At 43.7% G+C, this 27,148-nt stretch overlaps 1 protein-coding gene across 7 annotated transcripts in view; it reads left to right on the top strand.

Annotated features, from left to right (window-relative positions):
* Window positions 1-26,792, top strand: part of GGPS1 (geranylgeranyl diphosphate synthase 1) — a 32,629-nt gene extending 5,837 nt beyond the window's left edge. The window contains exons 2-5 of one of the 7 annotated variants that reach the window (XM_073671472.1): window positions 5,816-5,872; window positions 16,148-16,243; window positions 25,196-25,266; window positions 25,685-26,792. In XM_073671472.1, coding sequence (XP_073527573.1) covers window positions 16,183-16,243; window positions 25,196-25,266; window positions 25,685-26,443 — 891 coding nt within the window. In that variant the 5' untranslated portion in view covers window positions 5,816-5,872; window positions 16,148-16,182 and the 3' untranslated portion in view covers window positions 26,444-26,792. Of the gene's footprint in view, window positions 1-5,815; window positions 5,873-16,122; window positions 16,254-16,959; window positions 17,097-24,644; window positions 24,706-25,195; window positions 25,267-25,684 lie in introns of those variants that run through there. The other 6 variants (XM_073671474.1, XM_073671473.1, XM_073671470.1 and 3 more) reach the window with 6 other exon arrangements.
* Window positions 26,793-27,148: the final 356 nt, after the last annotated feature.

Consider the following 27,148-nt stretch of genomic DNA (forward strand, 5'->3'; position numbering starts at 1 on the left):
GAAGGGACAAAGCGCCATATTGGAGTTTATATTTTGCTGGGCTGGTTTGATGGTGCCATGTCACTTTAGCAGAGCCCCTAAGGTGCCAGAACAGCAGAACTCCCCATAAGAGACCCCATTTTAGAAACTACACCTCTGAATGAATTCATCTAGGGGTGCAGTGAGCATGTTGACACCACATGTGCCTCACAGAATTTTACACCATTGGACGGTGAAGAAAGAATAATTCCATTTTTACCACCAAAGTTTGGTTTTAGCCCCAGACTTTACATTTTCACACTGGGAAATGGGTAAAAATGCCACCAAAATTTGTCACACAATTTTTGCAGAATGTAGGAATACCTCATATGTACAGTACTGCCTAGCACACAGTAAGACTCGGTAGAGACGGAGCTCTATTTGCCTCCTTGAGCGCAGATTTTCCTAGAATAGTTTGCAGACTCCATATACACAGCTCCTAAGTGCTAGAAGATCAGAATCTCCCCTCAATTGACCCCATTTTGGAAATTATACCCCTTTTGGGAATTTATCTACAGGTATGGTGAGGATTTTAACTACATGGGTGTTTTCCAGAAACAAGCAGTAGTGGATGCTGCTGAGTGAAAATTACAAACTGGCGTTGTGAGCAGTATGTTATGACCAGCTTGTGCTTCTGGAGACACACACACTTAAATTAGGCGAACTCTCATCACTACAGAAATTCCAAACATGTGGACGCTAACTGCGGTTTAGGAACAATGTGGGGCTCAAAAGGGAGGGTATTTGGGAGCGCTGAATTAGTTTTTTTTTTTTTTTTCAGTGGTCAACAAAACTGTAGCCAAAGGCACTTTTCTCAATACGCCTTCCACGACTGCATTGGAGGATGTTGTCCACGCCCTATTGGGGGACAGGAACATAGAGAGATTAAAAGCCCCTCCCCACCGTCAATCCCCAGTGTTTTCCTGTCCCCCTTGGGGCATGGAGAGATCCTGCAGTGCTGTCGGGCCGGCAGGGCAGCGCTGTTTTTCCTACCTGTGTGCCGGGCAGTGGTCGGTCGGGGTGCTCCCTCCTCCCTCCTTGCTGCTTCCCCTTGGGGGACCACCCTGGCTTCCTGCGCCCCACTGAGGGTAAAGCTAGCCAGGGGATCATTCATGCTGGAGGCCGCTCCCACCCTCCGGCATCTCCCCTTTCCTGGAGCGCGGTTGCCGTGCGCACGGGCATCCCCGCGTGCGCCGAGTGTGACTTCGCCGCGCGCACACGCTGTATGTGGATCCCAGGCTCCTGAACCGGCGGGCGGTTGGGTGTGCGCGCCGGGTGACGCCACTGCGGCCATCACTCCGGTCGGGCCGTTCCACGAGGGACGCTGAATGAAGGACCAAAGGCCCATACCAAACCTGGATTGGCCCTTTAAAGTGACCGGAAAGGGGAGGGGCCTGAGGTCCCTTGCTGGGAGGCATGGTTTTATTTAAAACCCGCCGGAAGACACCAAAAGGTAAGGCTATTCCCACCATATTTCCACTATGGAAGGTGATAGGTCCTGTACCCCTGCATCTGCAGAGCTCAGCATGCCCTCGGCTACAGTGAGTAGTACCTGGATGGTCACTATGGGGTTATCTCGGCCTCCTTTGAGATGACACTAGATCTCCCCTCCTTCTATTTCACACGGGTCCCCTTCTCTCCCCTTTCTTAGGAGGACAAGGCCGCCGCTTCTAAGAAGGATAAAGACCTGCCCCGTAGATGTGGCATCTGTACAAAAAAGCTGTCCTCATCCTATAAGAAGTAGTAGTGTCAGCCCTGTCCTGATTAAATAATTAGGGAAGAAAACCCCTTACTGTCCGAGGAGCTTAGATCACTCGTTAAAACAGGAGGTCCAGGTGGTTAGACAGGAGGTTCAGGCCTCCTTTGCTGCCCTGCCTGTCTATTTCTCCTCCAGGCCCTCTCCCCCTAAGAAGAGGAAGATCCAAGCGTTAGACTCTGATGTGGTCTCTATGGACGCTAGTAGCTCAGCCTCTGATGATTTTGAGGAATTGGCGTCCGTGGGGCCTACCAAAGCAATCGAAACCGGTAGATATTATTTTTCCTCGGACAACTTAGAGGAACTACCGGACGCTGTTAGAGGCACTATGGGGCTGGAAGAAGTGGAGGTTCTCTGTTCTGTTCCGGACGAGATGTTTAGGGGTCTTAAAACCAAAAAACAGACTAGGTTTCCAGTCCATGAGGTAATTAGGGATCTCATCTGACTGGAATGGGAGTCGCCAGAAAATCGCCTCTCGACCCCTTCGGAATTAAAACATAGGTTTCCGTTAGAGGGTGATGGTTTTGAATAGGAAGTCCCCAAAGTAGACATCCAGGTGGCTAGGGTAGTGAGAAAAACCTCACTTCCCTTTTGAGGACTCGTCCCAATTAAAGGATCCTTTGGACCGCAAAATGGAAAGCGTCCTTAAAAAATCATGGGAAACCTCCTCTGCCTCTCTCAAAGTCAATATTTCCTCGACTTGTGTGGCCAGATCCCTCTTCAAATGGCTGACCCAACTGGAGGCACACCTGTCTCAGGGCATGTCCAGGGCAGACGTACTTGACTCTATCCCTCTCCTTCAAAAAGCCACAGGATTCTTAGCGGACGCCTCGGCTGAGTCAGTCTGTATCGCGGCTAGGGCAGCTGTCCTGTCCAATACTGCTCGCCGTGCACTATGGCTCAAAACATGGAGTGGGGACGTCACCTCTAAAGTCAAGCTCTGTTCCATTCCAAGGAAAATATGTATTTGGCCCAGCCCTGGATGAAATCCTGGAAAAGGCCTCCGACAGGAAGAAAACACTTCCTGAACAGAAACAGGCTAAGAAACGTTCCTTTCGGCCTTCCCAAAGTCACCCCTCACAGTATAGAGGAAAGGGAAAATCTGGGCGCTGGAGCTATCCCAAAGGCGGCAAGGGTCGCAACATCCTTGTACCCCAGCAACAACACCAGCAACAGGACAGACAATGACTTGGTCCGTGTAGGGGGGCGGCTTTCAAATGTCTTTCCCCAGTGGCAGGCAATATCTTCCTGCCAGTGGATCCTCAATACCATCGAAGAGGGTCTTCTATTGGAATTCGAGAGTTGCCCCCCTCAGATCCTGAGGGTCACGTCCCTTCCCTCTCGGGGGGCTCAGGATCTCCTGTCGCCCTAAAAAACCTTCTGGATTCGGGAGTGGTGTCTCTGGTTCCCCCTGGTCAGGAGGGGACGGATCACTACTCAAAAATATTCCTAATACGGAAGCCACCAGGGACCCCACACATCATAATCAACCTGAAGTCCCTAAACCATCACATCAAATATCGACGTTTCAAGATGGAGTCTAGAAAATCAACTATTCCCCTAATAGGGAAAGACTTCGTCATGGCAACTATAGATTTAAAGGATGCGTACTACCATGTGCCGATTCATCAGTCCCACAGAAAGTTCCTGCGGTTTGCAGTCCTCAGGGACAATATAACAGTCCACTACCAGTACAACGTACTGCCCTTCGGCATCTCTTCAGCACCCCGGGTGTTTACGAAGATCATGGCAGAAGTCATCGCACTCATCCAGAAACAGGGCGTGTGCATAATTCCATACTTGGACGACATGTTGATTGTCGCTCCCTCAGTAGCAGCTCTCAATCTTCACGTCTCTATAACCTTAAGAACCCTGCGGTCTCTAGGTTGGATTCCAAACCTAAGAAAATCGGAACTCCTCCCTTCATCAAGGAGGAAATTCCTTGGTGTATCTCTGGACTCCAACAAACAGATGTCCTTTCTACCATTGGAGCATCAGACAGCTCTCAGATCCAAAATCTCAAATTTCAGACGCCAAGAGAATCCAACGTTGAGAGTGACAATGTCTGTATTGGGGTCTATGACAGCCTATATCCAGTCGGTGTTGTGGGCCCAGGCCCCCTCAAGGCCTCTCCAGGATCATATCCTAAGATCCTGGAACAGACAAAAGGACTCACTAAACAAATGGTGCAGGACCCCCGGTCGGATAAAAACTTCTCTTTTTTGGTGGCTAAGCTCCCGATATCTTCAGTGGGGAGTTTCTTGGACCCAGAACCCTCTGATTACAGTAACTACCGACGCCAGTCTACGAGGCTGGGGAGCTATGGTGGCCCAGATTCCCTTTCAAGGCAGATGGAGTCCCGAGATCAGTGCCAGATCTTCCAATTTCAGTGAGCTAATGGCTGTAGAAAAAACGCTCAGAGCGGCAGTTGACTTAATCCAGGGTTCTCACATCAAGATTCTCTCGGACAACGTGACCACAGTTGCCTTCCTTTGTCATCAAGGAGGTACGAAGGTACACAGCCTAAAACAGATTGCAGGCCGAATATTTTTTTGGGCAGAACGTCATCTCCTATCACTTTCAGCAATCCACCTGAAAGGCTCAGACAACGTCCAAGCAGACTTTCTAAGCCGGGAAGATATCCAGCCAGGAGAATGGAGCCTGAATCCTCAGATCTTCCAGTCGCTGGTAGCCAAATGGGGTCTCCCCGAGGTAGATCTCTTTGCCAGTCGGTCAAACACAAAACTTCCCCTCTTCTTTTTCTTGGACAGACGAGACAAGGCCATGAATTTGGATGCATTAGCCCATCCCTGGCATTTCAGGCTGGTCTATGCGTTCCCTCCGATACCGCTGATAGCAAGAACCATCCAGAAAGTCAGGATAGAGAGAGTGGCAATAATTCTGGTGGCCCCTCTGTAGCCCTAAAGGCCTTGGTTTGCCTAGAGTGTCCGGTAATACTACCACAGGTCAAGAATCTTCTCTCTCAAGGGCCCCTGTTCCATCCCAATCCTCAGTGGCTAAACCTGGCATCCTTGTTGCTGAAGCCGAGATCTTAAGATCCAAAGGTCTCTCGGAAGAAGTTCTAAAAACTCTCCAACAGAGTAGGAAACCAGTAACCAACGCGATATATGGAAAAAATTCCTATCCTGGTACGCTCCAGATATTCCTGACACCTCACACCCCAACATTGCTCGGATCCTTGATTTTCTACAGAGTGGATTGCAATTGGGTCTCAAACCTAGCACTCTTAAGGTGCAGATTTCAGTCCTAAGTTCCATATTCGACCAAGATTTAGCCTCTCATAGGTGGATCAAGAGATTCATAACTTCAGCACTCAGGCTTCACCCAAAAATTCAGTCTCAGGTCCCATCCTGGGATCTAAATGTGGTACTCAAGGGTTTAACCCTCTCTCCCTTTGAGCCTCTATCCTCTAGCTCAATACAGACTCTCTCTCATAAGACTGCCTTCTTAGTAGCCATCACTTCAGCACGGAGAGTAGGAGATCTTCAGGCCCTTTCTATCAGAGAACCTTACATGAACGTGACCAAAGATAGGATTGGATCAAAAAGGCAATTGGGGAAGCTTATAGCAATCAACAAATGAATCCACCGATTGCCTTAAAAGCTCATTCTACCAGATCCACATCAACTTCATGGGCCGAAAGAGCAGGCGCTTCTACTGAGCAGATTTGCTGGGCAGCTACATGGTCTTCCCTTCATAATTTTTCTAAACATTATAGATTAGACTTATCATCCACTAGGGATTTAGCCTTTGGTAGGAAAGTCCTACAAGCTATTGTCCCTCCCTAATAAAATATCGTTGGTATTCCTCCAATGCTGTCGTGGAAGGCATATTGAGAAAATAGAATTAGTCCTTACCGGTAATTCGGTTTATAGAAGCCTTCCACGACAGCACGAATTTCCCTCCCTATGGATTCCATATAACTGTCAGGTAACCATTTTTCCAGGTGATCTTGGTAAACACTGGGGATTGACGGTGGGGAGGGGCTTTTAATCTCTCTATGTTCCTGTCCCTCAATAGGGCGTGGACAACATCCTCCAATGCTGTCGTGGAAGGCTTCTAGAAACTGAATTACCGGTAAGGACTAATTCTATTTTTATTCACTCCTAATACAAAGACACGTGGACACTGTCTGGCCTGTGATCCGGCAGTGTCCATGGTGCCTCCATTTGCCTCATTTTAGGGAATCTTCCGCAGGGGGCTCCTTCTGAGCACTCAGCGCAGAGCACAGGATAAATGTGAGCCAAGCCAGAATGAACAAATCAGCTGCAGGTGAAGAACTGGTTTCATATTTTTACGTCGTACCCTGTGTAGTAGAAGTGATTAGACTACTTTATTCTTTGAGTCGGTTCGATTACAGCAATGCCAAATTTATATCTTGATTTCATGTTTGGCAGCTGTCACACACTAACGTTTTTTTACACTGCCATATTTTGAAAGCTGTTATTTTTCCATATTAAGTCGACAGTCATGTAAGGGCTTGTTTTTGTGGGACAAGTTGATGTTTTTATTGGTACATTTTTGGGCATGTGACACTTTTTTGATCACTTTATATTCCAATTTTTGGGAGACAGAATAAACAAAAAGCAACAATTCCAGGGTTGTTTTTTTTTTTTGCCTTTCTGCATGTGGTAAAACTGTTAAGGTAGCTTTATTCTTCGGGTCAGTACTTTTACAGCAATACTACATTTATATTGTTTTTTTACTTTTTGACGCTTTTACACAATAAAAACTTTTATAGAGAATAGAGAACTTTTTTGCATCGCTTTATTCTAAGAGCTATAACTTTTTTATTTTTCAGCTGGCGCTGTATGTCTGCTTGTTTTTAGCGGGCCAAGATGACTTTTTCGGCGGTACCATTTCTAGTTACCTTTTGTCTTTTTGATTGCGTTTTGTTCGGCGGCATGATAAAGCAACGTTTTTTACTTCGTGTTTTTTTTTGTTTGTTTGTTTTTTTACAGTGTTCACTAAAGGGGTTAACAAGTGGGACAGTTTTATAGGTCACGTCGTTCTGGATGCGGCGATACCAAATATGTGTACTTTAATCTTTTTTGTTGTTAGATCGTGCACTGCACATGATCTAACTAAGTTGTTGGTACCTGATGACCCGGCTGTTGTCATGACTACATCGGGTCACCAAGGCATCAATCGGGACCCCGCAATGACGTTGCAGGGTCTCCGGTCCAAGGTAAGAGGAGCTGTCTTTCCTCTGCCTGCTCCCGAAATGCTGTGATCGACTTTGACTCTACCTGCGGCTGTTAACTAGTTAAATGCTGCTGTCAATCTGACAGCGGCATTTAACACTCTCTTACAGGAAGCGCGTCACTGGCTCCACCCATCGATGGCCCTGTCACATGACAGCGGGTCGCCGATGAGTTGGCATGTCAACCCGGGGTCTGCAGGAGACCCCTGCAGTTGTCATTGCCAGATTCCTTTGAGCGCCACCCAGTGGTCGGCGCACATAGCAAGTGAGCAATTCTACTACACTCGGGCGATGTGATCGCCTGTGTGTAGCACAATTGCAGCTTCTAGTCTCCCATGGAGACTATTGAAGCATTCAAAAAGTGAAACCAAAATGAAAAAATATAAATAACCCCCCCCCCCCCTCCTTTTGCCCCATTCAAAAAAAACAAAAAACAAATCACATATTTGGTATCTCCAAACTCTTTGATTTTTATTTTTTTTCACCACTTAAATAAAAAAAAAACAACCTATACATGTTTAGTATCTACGAATTTGTAATGACCTGGCGACTCATACTGGCAGGTCAGTTTTAGCTTTTAGTGGACATGGTAAAACAAAAAAGAAATGTGGAATTCACTTTTTTTGCAATTTCACTGCACTTGGATTTTTTTTTTCCCGTTTTCCGGTATATGATATGGTAAAGCCATAGGTGTCGTTCAAAAGTACAACTCGTCCCGCAAAAATAAACGCTCACATGGCCATATTGACCGAAAAATCAAAGTTATGGCTCTGAGGAAATAGGGGAGCAAAAAACGAAAAAACGGAAAATGTCCCGGTCATGAAGGGGTTAAATATCCGAACGAAGGATTTTCATTCTTAATCCAGGCTATGTGGTATCCCATGTGAAGGCGAATTCCTCTTTGGTTCAACCTTAGATGAAATCTTGAACAAACGTTCAGATTAAAAAAAGGGGTTTCCAAAAATCCGTATTCCAAAATTCAAAAAAAACACTTTCAACCATCAAGCAAGAATAGACAAGTCACGACCCCTGGACAAAGGGACCCAAAAAGTTAAGGGTTCCGGTACAGAGGGTCGAACTCCCTGGGGGATTGTGTGTTTGTGTGTATGTTGTGTTTTTTTGTTTTTTTTTAATGAGGGCTCCCCAAAAGATCCGGTAACAATGACTACAGGACCCACGTAGGTGGGAGACTAAAAGTATTTCTTCCTGCCTGGGAAACATATCTTTAAGGCAGTGGGTCTTGGATACCATAGGCAAAGGGTTAAAACTAGAGTTTGGTACCCTTCCCCAAAAAAGTTTCATGGGCCCGGAAGACTAGCGCTCAAAGATAGGTCAACAGGCCTTAGAATTTAGAATGGGAAGTCATGTTTCTCATAGAAAAGGGACCTATCCTTCAGAACAATTTTATAAATCTAAAAAAATTAAATCCATTTGTTTTAAATAACAAAACGTTTCAAAATGAAAACAATTCGCTCAGCAGAAAAACTTCTATTCCCGAGATGCTTTATTATGACAACAGATCTGCTGGATGTCTATTATCTCATTACGATATTTCAGAAGCACCAGAAATATTTGAATTGCAGTCAACATTCAGGGGCGACTAACCCACCTACAGTTCCAGGCCCTGCTCTTTGGCTTCTTAATGGCCCCAAGAGTATTCACAAAATTGATGGCAAAAATGTCAGCTTATATCAGGGTGTAAAACATTTCTAGTCATCCCATACCTGGCCAATTTTCGAAGGGTAGTAAATCAAGTCAAAGACATATTGGTCTCGCTTGGGGGGTGGTTAATAAATTCAAAAACAGCCCCAGAACAAAGGCAACCATTTCTGGGGATGTTGCTAGATTCCACAAAACAAACATCCTTCCTTCCAAAGGAGAACAAATAATCCATTTCCGGAGACTTCAGTGGGTTATCTTGAAGAAAAGAGAAAAATTCAAAGGGAACCTGGATTGAAGGATTACCATATCAAGAATAACACAGGAATCTCTAAGCAGGTGGCTCTACAGAAAAGAACCTCTCCTTGGGTAGGGCGTCCCATGGGAAATTTAAAAAAAAAAAAAAAAAAAAAAAAAAAAAAACATCAATACAGATGCAAGTCCTGCCATATGGAAAGACGGTGGCTGTTTGGCTTCAAAGAGGACACTTTTCTCCAAGGTAGATGGCCGCCAAATCTGGAAAATTCATCTTCAAACATGGATGAACTAGCTGCTTTAAAACTACCGTATATAGTAGAGTATAAGCCGAGGTACCTCATTTTACCACAAAAAACTGGGAAAACTTATTGACTCGAGTATAAGCCTACAGTGGGAAATGCAGCAGCTACTGGTAAATTTCCCCATCCTGATACGCATTTCTCCCTCACCCCCCCCCCCTCCACATGGCCCCATCACGGCACACCTAAGACAATAAATACTTATACTCACCTTCCTTCCTCACCTCTGCGCCAGCGCTGCGTCCTGTTCTCCTGTAGCAGCTCATGTCAGCATCTGAGCAGTGGATGGCATCTCACAGCCATGCGCTCTCAGACGCTGATGTGATCTGCTGGCATATTCACTCCTCTCCACGCCGGGACTATATGCACAGAGAGGAGTGAATATGCATTCTCTTTAGTAGTGGGCACTGTCAGCAGGAGCTGTGGCTCAGTTCTCCTCTGTGCCCGCTGCTTAAGAGAATGAATATTCATTTCCCTTTAGCAGCGGGCACATTTGGTAGCTGCAGCTACTGCGTGTGCCCCTCCCTCTGCCGCCACAACACCCCCACCACTATCTAACAACGGTATGTCTATGTACTCGAGTATATACCTGTGTATAAGCGAAGGGGGGCTTTTTCAGCACAAAAAAAATGTGCTGAAAAACGCAGCTTATACTTGAGTATATACGGTAGCTCTACTAGGAACTCTAGTACATGGTGTTTCCTTAATCCGACACGTGTTGTCAGACAATGGGACGGCAGTGGCATACATGAGCAAGCAAGGGGCGTGGGCACAAGGTCCAAAAAACTTTAAGGAAGAGACGTGAGATAATTGCCTTAACCAAACATTACTGTGGAGTCTGTAAGCCAAACCTCCGACTCCTCAATTTCCATGACTCCGACTCCCTCATACATGGCTCATGTTTAAGTGATAAATTTACTGTAGCACAGATTCATCTCAGCTAAAAGTCTAGACCCTTAGATCAGGAATAGGACAGACATTTATAGGACATTTCATAACTTTACCAAATTCTTATGAAAAAAATATTCCCCACAAACTGCATTGAACTAATGTACCCAATTTATTATATATTTTAGGAGTTGGAGTCGGTCCATTTTATACCAGCTCCACCAAAATGGACACAGACTCCGACTCCACAGCCCTGTAGCCAAAGGAAACTTTCGGTCTTTGTCACAGAGTTACCTAAAAAGAGAAGGATGATTTCAAGGAAGAAAATCACTACTAATATTTATGCTAGAGTTGAAGAAAATTCCTAAAAAAATTTCAGGGTTCAATTCTTTTAAAAATAACTTGCTTCCCTGGTCAGTCTTTCTGGAATTCTTACAAACGGTGTTGGAAAAGGGTCTCAAATTGAATACCCTTAAAGTTTTGATCTTCGCCCTGGGTGTTTGCTTCAATTGTAAAATAGCAGATCACTATTTTTGATGTATTATACTGGACTGACCCAATGCTGTAATAAACATCAGCCACGAACCCCCTCCCCCTTGAGACCTCAACCTAGTTCTGAAGGCCTTGACCAGGCCCCATTCGAACCTTTATCACAATGCCCAATCGGGATACTAAACATTAAAACTATCCTCTTAGCCTGTACATGGGGCCTGCAACTTTCCAGCCCTTCTAGCATATCTATAAACCAACCCTTTACGAGTTTCCTCTTCATCTAGTTATTCTTACCCCTGACCCAGCCTTCCTCCCTAAAGTAGCCTCCAGGTCCCAAGAGATAGTAATGTATTTTTCAGACCATAAGACGCACCTAGATTTTAGAAGAGGAAAATCTTAAAAAAAAATGTGGTCATGATGCACTGTTTTGGGGGAGGTAGTCTGCTGCTAACACTGTTATAGGGGTAATGTCCCCCAATTCTGTACTAATATCCCCCCACCTTGGTATCCATTGCCCCCCTTCCTGTTATATGTGGCTGCCATCCTCATCCTGGTATGCATAGCACCCCTCATCCCCTATCACACTGCACACAAAAAAAAAAAATAATAATAATCGATACTACTCACCTTCCTTCCCTCTGCTCCAGCGCTGGGTCCTGCTCTGCTGCCAGCCTCTGATCTCACCGTATGAGCCATGCATGACTTCACTGCCATGCGCCCTCACAGGGTGAGAAGAGCTGCTGGCATAGTCACGGCTCCCCACGCCTACACTGTTGGCGTGGGGAGCAGTGACTATTCATTCTATTTAAAGGGGTTATCTACTACTTTCACATTGATGCCCTATCCATAGGATAGGGCATTAATATATGATCGGCCGGGGAACCCGCACTCTGCATCCCTGTTAATCCGCTGTTATCGTCAGCCGCCGGCCGGAACTCCTTACCTGCGGTGCTTGGCCGTCAAATTGTAGTGGCCACCGCGGTGTACTGCATATCCGCCTCCCATTCAATTGAATGGGAGGCAGATGTGCAGTACCTCGCGGCGGCCACTACAGATGGATGTCCAAGCACCGCAGGTAAGGACTTCCAGCCGCCGGCACCGATAACATTTGATCGGTGGCGTGTGGCACCCCGGCCAATCATACATTGGTGCCCTATGCTACGGATAGGGCATCAGTGTAAAAGTAGTGGACAACTTCTTTAATATTGCGTACACTGTAGAAGGAGCCGCGGCTGCTGCCGACACTGCGCCTGCTATTAAAAGAAGGGGCGAATTATTTTTTTACTTATAGAGCGCAGAGATTGATGGAAAGGTCTGCAGTCGCATTTGCAGAACCTTTGAGATGCCAAAACAGTGTAAAGCCCCTAAAAGTGACCCGTTTTTGGAAACTATACCCCTCAATGAATTTATTTAGGGTTTTGTGACTAGCTTGAACCCACAGGTGCTTCATTTTTTCATTTTCACAAAGATAACAAGAGCAGATGGACCCCAAGATTTGTTGTGCAAATTCTCCCAAGTACGATACCACATATATAGTCAAAAACTACTGTTTGGGTACACGGCAGGACTCTGAAGGGAAGGCGTGCAGTTTTCATTTTGCAGCACAATTTTGGCTGGGAACGATTGCGTATGCCATCTTGTTCGTTTGAAGATCCCCTGACATGCCAACGCAGCAGAAACCTCCCACAAGTGACCAATTTTGGAAACTAGACTCTTTATGGAATTCATCTAAGATCATAATTGTAATGATGCTTGTGGTTTTACTGGTGTATGAATTTATAATGTGGTGGTATGTGTAAGTTGTGCAGCGTAAATCCGGATATAAAGGGATGTTGTGTTGACAAGTTAAAGTCAAAGTTGTAGTCAAGGCCCTAAACTGAAGGAAGATCCCTTTATTGCCTGCACGTCGAAACAGCGCAAAAAAACATTGTGCAGTGCCATCTATACAATGTGCACTGCCAGCTTTTGGACTATACTTTTACTTTTCACATGACACTATATGGTTTCAGGACCTGATGTACACCCCCTCCATGAATTTATTCTAATCCAGGATACAATCTCACTATGGGACATTTTTGTTGTGGTACCTCGGACAGTGACAGGGAAGCTGTTATCATGGTGTGTTGTAGTCAAACGGCCATACCTCTTGCCCTTATGTTAGACCACCAGCATGTTGTCGCTACATTGGGCTTTTTTTTCATCGGTTCTCAACAGTTGCCCAATTAACAGCTTAGGGAAGCCTCTGTAACTTTTTTTTTTGCAGAGATGGATTTAAAATGGGATGCTGGTGTAGAGGTGATAAACCTCTCATCAGTGGGTGTCTGAATTCTCACAGTTTTCCCACCCACTACCAGGAAAGGTGTGCATTCAGGGGGTTCAATATGGGTGTCCCTCCCTTCGTAGACACTAAATCTGTGGGTGTACCCAGAGGTACTCTTTCACAGCCTGTACATTTTAATTACATACCTGGCCCTCCTACTGGGCAAATATTGTCCCAATTTTAGCCTCCTTTTTTAAATGAATTCATTGATACAGATGTCCCTTTGGGGGTTGTACGCCTCAGCAAATTTTTTTGCTTAACTGGTCAACTACTGGACGAATTCTGTATAGACTATGAAAGTTGGATCGTCTCAGGGAGGACGCTGCGCATTCTCATTGTGAACACTTTTGGATTGCTTCAAATGGTGTCATTGTCATGGTCATACAGAATACTAGTGCCGCTGTGTATCCTCTTCACTAAGGATAAGATTTATTTTCCTCAATGAAGAAAACTTTGAAAAAGTACATTTCAGTGAGACCTGCAGTGGCAAATTGTGTTCCTGAGCTGCCTATGCAATTATGAAATCTGTGATAAGCGGCTTATAACTTTTTTTTTTTTTTTTCTTTTTCTTTTGGAAGGGGTGGCGGGGAAGGGGCAGGAATCCATATGGGATCAATTGCCGAAGTGGTTGCATCAGTCCTGGGGCGCCTTGCTGGGGGTCCCTCACTAGATGAGGAGGAAGAAAAATAGAGGAATGTGGCATCTTCCTCATTGCCTGAATCTGTCTAAAGCAAGGAAAGCTTATGCCTCCCAGTGCTGAAGTCTTGACTGGGCCATTTTTATTTTATTAGACAGAGGCTGTGTAAGTGGTGCCTTTTAATCGTGTATTGTTTGGGATGTGTAGAAAAGATACTATTTATTATAAAAATAAATGCATCAAAATACTATCCAAAGTATAAGGCCATAAAGTATAAACAGCATATGTAACTCCAGCAAAGAAACTTTACAAAAAGCCACATATAAAAAATGTGAGATAAAATACACGTAAGGCACAAGATGGGTGTACCCAGATAAATATCAATAGCAATCACTACATATAGATAAGGTATAATGCCATCCATATATTAGTTGTAGAGCAAATATTGGCAATAAATAAAGTCTTGAGTAGACGCAAGTAAAAAATATAGCACACATTACCTCAATTGTTTCCACGAAACGCGTGATGGGTCCCCGAAACAATAAATGAGGCAATGTGTGATAACAGATTGGATAGTTAATGACCATCCCCCTCCTCTTTTCTTACTTGCCATGATTGGTGTTGTTCCAGATGGCACCAATTGCCGCAAAGCCCCTCTCGTTCCCTGGGCCTATGTTCAGGGAGGATCTATTGCAGAGACCACAGTCCTCTTTATTCGGTCACTGCCAGATTCAGTGCGGTGACACTATCGCAGCGCATACATGTATGGTGGTTTGCAGGAACTCGCTTCCCACTACAGTTATGTCGATGGCACACTTTACTGTTGCAGGCAGCGAAATATTTTACATGAATGCTTTGGTTATATGGATGGTTAATTGGTGAAACGATATATGCTTCCGGAGCAGCTTGTTTGATTCAAGAGCATGGCAGCATATAACCATGATTTATTGTTATCTTTGTTTTGTTTTTTATGGAATCCAACCGAAGTACAGATGTAGGCAAAATTGTTGGTACCCTTTTCTTAAAGTAAGAAAAACCCAGATAGGTCACTGAAATAATTAAGAATCCTATATACTGTAGCATTATCTTTATTTGAAAGCACACTTTAAGTCCCAAAAACTCCTCAATATGAGCTTTATATTCCACCAAGAAAAAAAATCATTGAGCTTCCGAGTCTGTTTAGTCACTGGGCTGTTATTAAAGGCACAGCATTAAGACAGCTCAGTTATACTCTATAGTAGGAGTGGGGAACCCATGGGCCATTTACAGCCCGCAATGTCCTGCTTTCCATCCCCGGGCAGATTCACGCGGACAGCAGTGCTTAGCCCAGCAGCCTCGTTTTGCTGCTGGCCCTTTAATATGCACCTTACAACACGAGCACGCGCATATAGTGGACGCTGAGGTGCATGCAATGTGAAGGGTTACGTCCTGACGCTGGCCACTGCTAGCGCCAGGACATGCTTTGTGGCTGGAGTCAGTGCTTTGCGCTCCAGTCACACAGACGGCCGCCCCAGCATCTCCAGTGTCTGTGTGATTTATATGCTTCTGCCCTAGGTTCTACTATGTGGTGCGTATACAGTAGTCTGTCTCCTATGTGACGTAGACAGCAGACCTCCCACTGCTTGAGTTCTGTTTTGTGAGCGGTGATGAAGAAATGCTCAAACGCACAGAACAAATGTTACCTGGGAAAATACCTTGAGTTATCATGCTGCAGTTTCTAGTGGCCCTATGACAAGTCTTGAGTGAAAGATATGCACCTGAGGACAAGTTCAAAACTGTCTGCCAATGATTGTATATCTCCAGAGGTTGACTTTTTTTTTTTTATTTTGTTTTTTTTGTAGCATTTTAAGGCACAACATTTTTTTTTTTTTTTTATCGCTTTCCATTGTGATTTTTAGGAGGCAGAATAAAAACCAGCTATTTAGGAATTGTATGTCATTTTTGTTTTGTTATATGATGCTATCCACAGTTTGGTAAAAGTGATTAGACAGCTTTTATTCTTCAGGTCAGGACAATTACAGCGATATATTGTATATTAGTGTGTTTTTGCGCCTTTTACACACTAAAAACAATTTTATAGAAAAAAAATAGGTTTTTTGCATCTCTCTATTCTGTGAGCTTGTTTGTTTTGCTGTACAAGATAACAACATTTTCAATGATACTATTTTTTTTTTATTTTCATTTTAACTTTTTGACCTGATCGTGTTTCATTCCACTTCCTTTATTTTTATTTTTTGGCAGTATGATGAAAAAGGTTCTGGCGGCAATTGTGCAGCCACTACTCCTGTGTATGCATGATCACCAGTTTACGTCATTTTTCAGGCAATCCTTCCCGACCATGACGTAAATTTACGTCAAATGTCGTGAAGAGGTTAAAGGGAGCCTGTCATCCCAAAAATGCCTTTTAAATGGAGTCTGGGTAAGGTGTGATACTTTTGCAATATCAGGCCTGTCTCTTACAAAAACTACTGTAAAAGTAATATAGTAGCCACATATTTTACAGTGATTTTAATTTCTTCATTCTAATTTGTTTTGTGAAAGGATTTACCAAAAATACTTGTTTTCTATGCTGCAGGTTTTTTGTTTTTTTTTTCAGTTGCTTTCTCACACTTCTCAGGATAAAACAGTAAGATGGCCAGCTCCTCAGAAAGAATCCTACTAGAACCTTACAAATACTTGCTTCAACTGCCAGGTATTTTGCTGTATGTTCATATATGTGCTTTTATTGCTTGCATAGTATATGTATGCTTTATGCAGTAGCAGGTTTGGTGCATGTGCACATCAAGGAATTAACTTTTTGCCCTTCTCCCATGACAGCACCACCTGAGAGAGGGTATCTGCCCACCAAGGACAGGAACCTACTGAATAAAAAGGCGGTACCTCTCTTCCGCCTTATTCATCTCATTTCAGGGGGCTAGGAAAGAGCTTAAGGTTTCAAGGGGGACCATAGCTAGGTGGGTCAGGGACACCATTGGTTTAACGTACTCTTCTAGCAATCTGCCAGTTCCAGAGAACTTGAAGGCCCACTCCACCAGGGCTGTAGCTGCTTCCTGGGCTGAGAAGGCGAATGTGTCAATCGACATCATATGTAAGGCGGCAACTTGGTCATCCCCCTCTACATTCCACAAGCATTACAGTCTTGAACTTTCCTCTTCTACTGATCTGTCCTTTGGGAGGAAGGTGTTGCAAGCGGTGATCCCTCCCTCTGGTGTCTGATCTCTCTAAATCTCTCAGGTGGTGCTGTCATGGGAGAAGGGGAAAAGATCCTAGTTTCCGGTAACGGGATTTTACAGAGCCCATGACAGCACCCTATTAATTCCCTCCCCTCTATCACTTATGGTGTGCACTTCTAAGGGTGTTTTATAAAGAAATGTTTTGGTGGTAGTTGTGTACTAACCTATTTTTCAGAGGCCCTCTCATGCTCTGAGACAAAAACTGATGCGGAAGAGAGGTACCGCCTTTTTATTCAGTAGGTTCCTGTCCTTGGTGGGCGGATACCCTCTCTCAGGTGGTGCTGTCATGGGCTCTGTAAAATCCCGTTACCGGTAAGTAACTAGGATCTTTTACATTTAAAGTCCCGCATGCTCATTAGTCAAAATGTGTCCAAATCCACTGTTTTTTCTTTCTTTTCTGGATCTGCTGGCCATCTAATGCGTATGCAAAATTTTATGTGGGTTTCTGTAGAGACTGCTCTTGAAAAAATGAGTGTTCAGCCATCAGTTATCTAATGAGTATAGGTAGCTTTTAAAGAAGCACTCCCAATAACTTTTTTTTTTTTATAAACCGGTGTAAATGTGTTTAATATGTTCTCCAATCATTGTCTCTTCTGGTATACAGCGCCATTTCTTCTGAGTCACTTTACAGCAACTCAGACTTTACAGATCACATTGTGTTCTATGTGTGACCCAGAATTCTTTTAGGCCTCTTTTCACACGTTCAGTATTTGGTCAGTATTTTACATCAGAATTTGTAAGCCAAGGCTAAGAGTGAGTGATAAATACAGAAGTGTCATGTCATTCTTTTATACTTTTGTCCTCTGACTGTTCCACTTATGACTTTGGCTTACAAGTACTGATGTAAAATACTGAACGTGCAAACGTAGCCGTATAATGTAAGCCTATGATGCCTTGTTGTGACACTCTATAGGCTTACAATGTAAAAGTCACACACAGCGCAGTGTATCTTGGTGACTCTGAAGAGGAACGTACCAGCACTGGGATACCGAAGAAGACCTCGATCGGTGAGTATATTAACAAACTGATAAAACACTAAACTTTACACAGGTTTAGGGGGGGGAAAAGTTAATGGGAGTGCTGCTTTTAAGCACTTGCTTATTTGTTGACCAGAGAAATAAATGCAACTTAAGGCTATGTGCACACTCTGCGTTTTTGATGCATGTTCGCTGTGTTTTTTCCGCATGGAAATGCACCACAAAACGCTAGGTAATCCGTGTGCCAGCTAATGCATTGACAATCCTTAAGTGCTGTGCACATGATCAGGATTGTCATTGTGTTTAAATCTGCATCATGCCAATTCTTTGTCTTTTTTGCAGCTGTTTTCACCCATAGTCTTGAATTGAGTCAGTCAAATCTGCAGCAAAAATGCTGGTATAAATATACGGGTTTGCTGCGTATTTGACTGATTCAAGTCAATTAGTCAAAAACGCACAAAGAATGGTAGCCGGGGAAGACTACTCCTCCCATCATCCGGCTGCCACTCTCGCTGAGGAGAGAAGTAGTCTCTTCAGCCTGCGTTTGTGCGCAGTGTTTTTTAAAAAAAAAAAAATCTATATTAAAATAAAAACTCCTTTCATTCTCACCTGTCCACCGTTCTCCCGATGTCCCCTGGCGACCTGATCACCTGGCAGCCAGCAATACACTGACTGGAGCGCAATCACTCCCGGCAGTGTACATTGCTGCGCTGCTGGGGCGGAGTTCAGCTGAGAATTTCAGGACCTCACTATATTGTGCCAGTGCTGCTTGGGAATTTTCCCACGCAACACTGATGCAGTAAATGAGGGCATCGGGGTTTATCAGTTGATCTTCAGCTGGTGAACTCAGCCCCAGCAGCGCAGCAATGTATACACTGACAGGAGTGATTACACTCCTGTCAGTGTATAGTGCTGTCTTCTACAGCAGTCACGTTAGTGATTGATTGTGGCTGCTGTAGAAGTTACCCGGATCGTCGTGGGACACTGGGATTACGTTATGACGGCGGACAGGTGATGGATATGGTTGTTTTTTTATTTTTGTCTTTTACTGGAGACAAGGGCTTCGAGGACTGGGCATTAGGTGAGTATACGGTTTTTATTTTTGAATAAATTATTAAAACCGTGAGGAATTTTATTTAAGTAAAAGACTTTATTATGGCCATGTCTTTATTTGGGAAACCGTCAAACACCCTACTACCGGGCTAGTAATGGGGGCGTCTTATAGACGCCCTCCATTACTAACCTGGGTTTCATGTCAGCCGACAATACAAGGCGCTGCAGTTTTGACTCTGCATAAATGCGCAGCTTCAAAGCCGCAGCATCTCCTGATCGTGGGCACGTACCCAAACTCACCCCCTGCATGTCAGTTTCTGAAGGATTGAAATGTCATTGTATGCGGTGGATCCGCATATATTAATAACAAAAGTGTGGCATTAGAGCACAGCGTTTTGGACGAAGCTAAAATGCGCTGCATCCAAAGCGCTGCTGGTAGCGGCTAACGAAAGAGCTGTGAGCTGTTGATAATAGCCAGGGAACATGTTTGCCTAATGGCGCCTTCCTAGGCTAAAAATAGCAGCTCCTAGCTGCACCAGAACTGACATGAATGGGAATGCTAATGAGATTGGATTTATGGGATTAGCTGTCACCTAGCCCTTTTGTTTAGTGATGACAAGGTGTCAATCAGACCCTTTTCATTACTAACCCAAAGTAAAGAGTTAAACACACACACTGAAAGTAAAACACTTTATTTGAAATACAACAGACACATTCTTTAATCATTTAAATTAAATATACTCACCCCAGGTCTAAAGGTAATCCAAGGGTTAAAGCTATGTCCCACGTTTCTTTTTTCAAATATCTTGATTTAGCTCCAAAAAGCATTCGTTTTTTCCAGGACATCCCTCCTGACAGCACCATCAGGAGGTCTTCCTTCATATCCTTGATGGGGAAAGGAAACACACAAAAGGTTAAAAGGCCCCCTCCCTCCACCCCAACTCCAGTGTTTTTCCTGTCCCTATCAGGGACGGACACAGAAGAGGAATACTCATGAAACCAGGAGCAGGAGTTCCTGAAGCCGGACGCAGGAGGATCGGGACATTGTCTTCTCATTACTCCCCTCCCTCCTGCCAGGGTCCGGAAGCAGACACCCCGCTGAATCCAGGGGTCCCTCAGCCTTGACCGGAAGGAACCTCAATCCCCCGCAAAGGGGGCTCTGGGTTCCTGTGGCAGCAGTCCTGCACACAGTTCCAGCGTGCGCTGCAAGATGGCGGATGCAGCACTTCCGGTTACAGAGGGAGCGATACGCGAACCTCTAGTAACCGGCGTGCGTTCCACGGTGGAACGCACTTCCGGTTTTTTGAAAAAAAATTGGCGCCAAACTGAAAATTAAAGGGGAAACGTCGTTTTTCTGACGATGCAGATGGAAGACAGGTGAGAAATGTTATCAGTCAACCAGCTCACCAATAATGGAAGATCTAACCACTGGTCGCTCAGATACTCTGGCTAAACCTCCAGTCCAAGTAAGTTTGCTGAATTGTTCCCCACTTGTCACATGTTCCCATCTGTCTGCGGTAGTAAAAATTCTTGTGCTCCTTGTCGTTATAGGACAAGGAGGCACCTAAAAAAAAAAAAAAAAAAAAGACACACTGACATCAGCTCCTAAGAAAAGGAGATGCGCCATCTGTAACAAGAAACTACCGGACACATACGGTAAACAGTTATGCTCCACATGTATTGCAAAAGCTGTTAAAGAAGAACATTCCTCCTTCATGTCCTTAGTCTCTCCGCAAGCTCCTTAGGGGCGCCCTGTCAGAAAAGGCCACGCCAGGAGCTGGAGTCCAGTTCTGGGGAGGAGGAGTTGTCTGATTTCTCTGACCCCGATTAGGAAAGGGAAGGATCTATCACTAACCCCCCAGAAGAAAAGAAAAAATATCTCTTCTCCTGGGAAGATGCCGATACACTGTTATCTGCATTGATGAACACTTTGCAAATAGAAGACACTTGCCAACAATCATCTGTACAAGATGAGATGTTTGGGGGGCTTGAGGACCCGCTGGAATAAGGTATTCCCTGTTAATAATCACATTAAGGCAATGATTCTGGAAGAGTGGGAGGACCCAGAGAAGAAGCTAGTCATTCCCAGAAGCTTCAAAACAGAAGATATAAAACTGTGGGAAGAGACCCCCAAAATTGGTAACCCAATAGCCAGGGTAGCGAAGAAGACATCCATCCCATTTGAGGACTTGTCTTCTTTAAAGGATGCAATGGACAGGAAGGCAGACAGTCTCCTCAAAAAGACCTGGGAAACCTCTGCAGCAATAATAAAAGGCAATATCGCATCCGCATCGGTAGCAAGATCCATGAGCTTATGGCTGGAGCAACTGGAAGACCACCTAAAGAGGAAAAGATCCAGAGAAGAGATCCTCGACTCAATTCCACTGCTTAAAATGGCAACAGGATTTGTTGCCGATGCTTCGGCAGAATCAATTAAGGCTCCATTCCTAGCAGTAAATCTATCTACTGCATCCAGAAGGGCAATATGGCTAAAGATCTGGTTGGGGTATAGCCGTTCTAAAAGCAAATTATGCGCCATACCCTTTTCAGGCCTCCGGGTATTTGCTCCAGTATTGGATGAGATACTGGAGAAAGCCTCAGATGGGGAAAAAAAGGGGTTTCCAGAGGAAAGACCTAAAAAGATGTCATCTTTTCGGAAGCCACGTTACCAGCAGAGGTCAGAATATTCTGGGAAAGGTAAGTCTGGTAGGTGGAGCTACCAGAAGGGAGGAAGCTTGAGAAATCCTCTTCCCGCTACAAGTGTGTTAGCACACGGAGAAAATGACTCCAGCTTTTCCACAGAGCATGGACGGAGGTTACCAACAGCCCATGGATTCCCCAACCTATTGCGCAGGACTACAAGATAGCATTCGAACAGATCCGGCAGGGAAGATTCCACCTGACGACGACCCGGTCCACTCAGGTCTTCAAAAGACTAACAGACGTGGGAAAACTGATAAACTCAGGAGCAGTGATACCAGTACCAGAGGCAGAATGGTTCCTGGGTTACAACTCAAGTCTTTTTTCAATAAAAAAAAACCCAGAGGCGATTATCGCACAATAATAAATCTAAAGTCTGTAAACAAATCAGTTGTTTATAAAAAATTCAAAATGGAATCAATCAGGTCAACAATTCCCCTAATCATATACTACATGGTGATGTGTACAATAGATCTCAAAGAGACCTATTATCATGTGCCAATTCACCATTAGTCAAAAGTTTTTACGGTTCGCGCTAAAAGGAGACCCCATTCTACATTACCAATTCACTTGTCTTTCGTTTGGTCTTTCTTCTGCCCCATGTATCTTTACCAAACTGATGGCCAAAGTTATGGCGTATCCCAGAGAACAAGGAATATTAACAGTTCAGTATCCAGACTACTTCCTTGTGTTAGCAGTATCTCCACAACAGCTGAAGGTCAACATAACATCAACTATCCTGACCCTAAGAAATTTAGGATGGATTGTAAGCTGGGAAAAATCACACCTTATTCCAGAAAGAAAGATCTTTTTGGGAATCCTCCTAGACTCAGAACAACAAATGTCGTTTTTACCAGAAAAGAAACAGAGGTCAGGATCAAGAAATTCGGGAGTAAAACGAAAGTTTCCATCCGAGAATGTATGAAAATCCTGGGTCTCATGACTGCTTCCATACCGGGAGTCAAGTGGAGTCAATTCCATTTGAGACAGCTACAGGAACAGATTCTATCAATCTGGAACTCGGAAAATGGTCGATCTGGACAAGAGTGTACCTTGTCAAAGGTAACCAAAAGATCATTAACATGGTGGACCTCCAAAACCAACCTACAGGAAGTTGTCATGTGGAAATTGGCTCCATTCGTCACTCTCACTACCGATGCGAGTAGCAATTGCTGGGGGACTCTTATTATCAATCAATACCTATAAGGTACCTGGCAGAAGCAGGATCTTCCCAGATCATCAAATCTGAGAGATCTTCAGGCCATCTAGGAGGCATTAAAAAGGTGTCAAAAACAAGTAAAAGGTCAACACATCATTAAGACAACAGTGGCCTTCCTAAACCATCAGGGAGGTCCATGACATCACCTTCTACAATCCTTGGCAGGAAAAATTTTCCAGTGGGCAGAAAGATCAGTCCTTTCAATAATAGCAGTACACCTAAAGGGTTGAAACAGTTCTACAGTCAGAATGGTAGTTAAACTGGGAGGTGTTTCATCACATAACACATTGATGGGGTGTTCCCCAATGGGATCTGTTCGCCACACGAAAGAACGCAAAGGCGGAAAAATTCTTCTCCCTCAATTCAGGGGACAGGCTGGCAGGGATAGACGCCTCATCTCAAAGATGGAACATGAACCTAGCATACGCATTCCCTCCTTTTACCCTTAATACGGTCAGTACTAAGGACGATTCAGGAGGACCAGGCCAGGGTAGTAATAATCCTACCTTTCTGGCCCAAGAGAAGTTGGTTCCCCTTACTGAAGAAAATGTCCCTGAAGGGTCCAATAATTCTTCCAGATAGACAGGACTTGCTGTTCCAGGGTCTGATATACCATCCCATTGTGAAATTTCTCCAGCTTTTGGCCTGGACCCTGAAAGGCAGATCCTGAGATCTAGAGGCTTGTCAGATGCTGTAATGCTGTAATCTCAACCATGCAAAATAGTATGAAACAAGTGACATCGGCCATCTATGCAAAAATCTGGAAGAAATTCTATTCGCACTATCAGCCAACATCAGCGAGTTCTATTCCAAACTTTCCAAAAATACTAGAATTCTTTCAGACAGGGTTTGAAAAGGGCCTAAGACCCAGCACATTGAAGGTACCGATTGCAGCGTTGAGTGCTTTCATGGATTATCCGCTAGCCCACCATCCATGGGTGGAGAGATTCATTAAGGCTACAACAAGGTTAAAACCAACAATTAAATCCCACATCCCACCATGGGACTTGAACATGTTCCTGAGGAGCCTATGCAACGAGCCCTTCAAACCTCTCAAGGAGTCAAGCATAAAATTCCTCTCACTTAAAGACAGTGTTCCTAGTCGCAATAACCACAGCAAGACTGATAGGGGAGATATAATCATTCTCAGAGAGCCATACCTGAAATGCCTAGACGATTGTATTATCCTCAGGTTAGACCCAGCTTTTTTACTAAAAGTAGTTACCCCTTTCCATATGAATCAGGAGGTGGTCCTACCCTCCTTTTTGTCAGTAGGGTAGTGCTACAGTACTTGGAAGTCACAAAGGACTGGCGTATAGATTCCAACCTGTTCGTACAGTTTTGGTGAAAAAATAAGGGGAAGAAAGCAACAAAATTTACATTAGCAAGATGGGTCACATTCGTAATAAGTCTGGCATATTCATCTGAGGGGAAATTCCCTCCAGAGAATATTACAGTCCATTCTACCAGGGCTATGTCCACATCATGGGCAGAAAGAGCAGGTGCATCGGTGGACCAAATTTGCAAAGTTGCAACTTGGACAAATCTGAGCACCTTCTGCAAACATTATAAATTGGACATTCTATCAGGTCAAAAAAATGGCCTTCAGAAGGAAGGTCCTTCAGGCAGTGGTCCCACCCTAAAATGTTTACTCTGGTATTCTCCTAATGGTGCTGTCAGGAGGGACTTCCTGGAAAGTAGGCATTAGACCTACCAGTAATAGGGTTTCCAGGAGTCCCTCATGACAGCACCCATTATATTCCTAAATGGCTATGTGAAGTTAACATAGATTGTAGAAAGCCAAATAAAATAGAGTTGCATCCATCCTGGTGTGGTACTTGAAAAATCACTGGAGTTGGGGTGGAGGCAGGGGCCTTTTTAACCTATTGTATGTTTCCTGTCCCTATCAAGGATATGAAGGACTACCTCCTGATGGTGCTATCATGAGGGACTCCTGGAAACCCTATTACCGGTAGGTCTAATGCCAACTTTCTGCAGCATTTTTCCAAGAGATGCAGAAACCTTAAGGAATTTTCTGCATTCAAATCCTGAATGTGCACACATAGCCTTACACCAGCGCAGCACGGTGGCTCAGTGGTTACCACTGCAGCCTTGCAGTGCTGGGGTCCTGGGTTCAAATCCCACCAAGGACAACATCTGCAAGAAGTTTGTATGTTCTCCCCATGTTTATGTGGGTTTCCTCCGGGTTCTCCGGTTTCCTCCCACACTCCAAGACATACTGATGAGGAATTTATATTGTGAGCCCCAATGGGGTAATGATAATGTATGTAAAGCACTGCGAAATATGTTGGTGCTATATATATATAAAAAAAAAAAAAAAAGATTAATAATATTATGTCTTATCTCGTCTATTATTGACTTCAGTAACAAACTTGTAAAAATTTCCTAGGGAGAAATAAATTTGCTAGGCTATGTTAAAAGCACCTGTTCTATTTTCCCAGGTAAGCAGATCAGGACAAAGTTGTCGCAAGCTTTCAACCACTGGTTAAATGTTCCAGAAGATAAAACACAGGTATGGATTTACTGTAATCATTCTTGCAGTGATGTATTCAAGTTAATCTCAACGTGTGCTAAATAGCAAACCTTGGCAGTCAGAGGGTTTTGTAGCACAAGAGGTTCTTTCCCAACGTCGTTAGTAATGGAAAAATGTTTATGCTAGGGAGGTTCAATACTCTGATTCAAATACTCAAAAATCTAATACATTCTTCTATATTGATTGTCTACTACAGGGTTAGCTAATCCCATGCTACCTGTGCAGAACAGTTGTTCATAGACAACAGCAAATTGATAACATGGCTGGGTTTTTATTGGACTGGATCCCTGGTTGAACTTAGAATTAATTAAAAATCTAATTATATAAACTGTTTGATTAAATGTCTTCATTTAGAATTTTGATTATATTTATTTATTTATTTTTCTTTCACGACTAGGTAATCATTGAAGTTACAGAGATGTTGCATAATGCCAGTCTACTTATTGATGACATTGAAGACAATTCCAAGCTTCGCCGGGGTTTTCCAGTTGCTCATAGCATCTATGGGGTTCCATCTGTTATTAATTCGGCAAATTATGTTTACTTTCTTGGTTTGGAGAAAGTTTTAACTCTTAATCATCCACAAGCTGTCCATGTTTTTACCCAGCAATTACTTGAACTTCATCGTGGCCAAGGCTTAGACATTTACTGGAGAGATTCATATACATGTCCAACAGAAGCAGAATATAAAGCGATGGTGTTGAAGAAAACAGGGGGTCTCTTTGGATTAGCTATTGGCCTAATGCAGTTGTTTTCTTCATATGCCAAAGATTTAAAGCCACTGTTAAATACTCTTGGACTTTTCTTTCAAATCCGAGATGATTATGCAAATTTACACTCCAAAGAGTATAGTGAAAACAAAAGCTTTTGTGAAGATTTGACAGAAGGCAAGTTTTCCTTTCCTACAATTCATGCTATCTGGTCAAGGCCTGAAAGCACTCAGGTTCAAAATATATTGCGACAAAGGACAGAAAATGTAGACATAAAAAAATACTGTGTTCACTACCTTGAAAAGTTGGGTTCTTTTGAATATACAAAGCAAACCTTAAGAGAATTAGAAAATGAAGCCTATGGACACATCCAATCTTTAGGGGGAAACCCTGAGTTAGTTTCAATAATAGAACAACTTAGCAGTATGTATAAAAATTCATCATAGTGACAGCAAATTGCTTATATTAAAAGCTGATCCCTTTTATGCATGCTGTTTGTATTTCTATCTGTACTGTAAAATTACAAATGGAAAAAACTGCTTTTAGAGTATTTACATGATCTTAGTTTCATCATAATTATTTTCCTGCCACTTATACTCATATTTAGCATTCCAGCGAAACCTCTGGGGTTGCCAAATTTTATAGGATACATTTGAATAGAAAATCTGGCCTAGTTAGAGGGTGGCCAGTCTTGGAGGTTTCGCTGTATTTAGGTGTGGTGTGGAGATCTCCTCTAAACTAATATAACTGTCTTTCCTGTAAAAACAAACAACCATTAAAATCTGCCTGTCAAGATGTGGAGTTTTTTTTGTTTTATTACCACATGTATTTGCAGCTTCTTTAAAATCCACTTTGCGTTTTAGTTTTCCACTGTGGGCAGAGTAGACTTTTCACTTGATTTCATCATTTGCAACTTTATTTTTTGAAAACTTAGTCACAGATACACTCCCCCCCCACTCCCCCTGGAGAGATTTCACGTACATCTGAAACTTTGACCACAATTTATCGCAACATGTTATGAAGTACACTAAATTTAAACAAAAAAAGTGAAGGCAAAGAGCATGTTTGACTCTTTATGCAAAATTCTCAAACCACACGTCTTCTTGTGCAGAGTTGCTTCGGAGATAAGTGGCAGTTATTTCAGAGGCAGT

Source organism: Phyllobates terribilis, unplaced genomic scaffold (genome assembly GCF_046119375.1).
Source record: "Phyllobates terribilis strain yellow unplaced genomic scaffold, ASM4611937v1 Scaffold_3__8_contigs__length_932513732, whole genome shotgun sequence".
NCBI lineage: Eukaryota > Metazoa > Chordata > Amphibia > Anura > Dendrobatidae > Phyllobates > Phyllobates terribilis.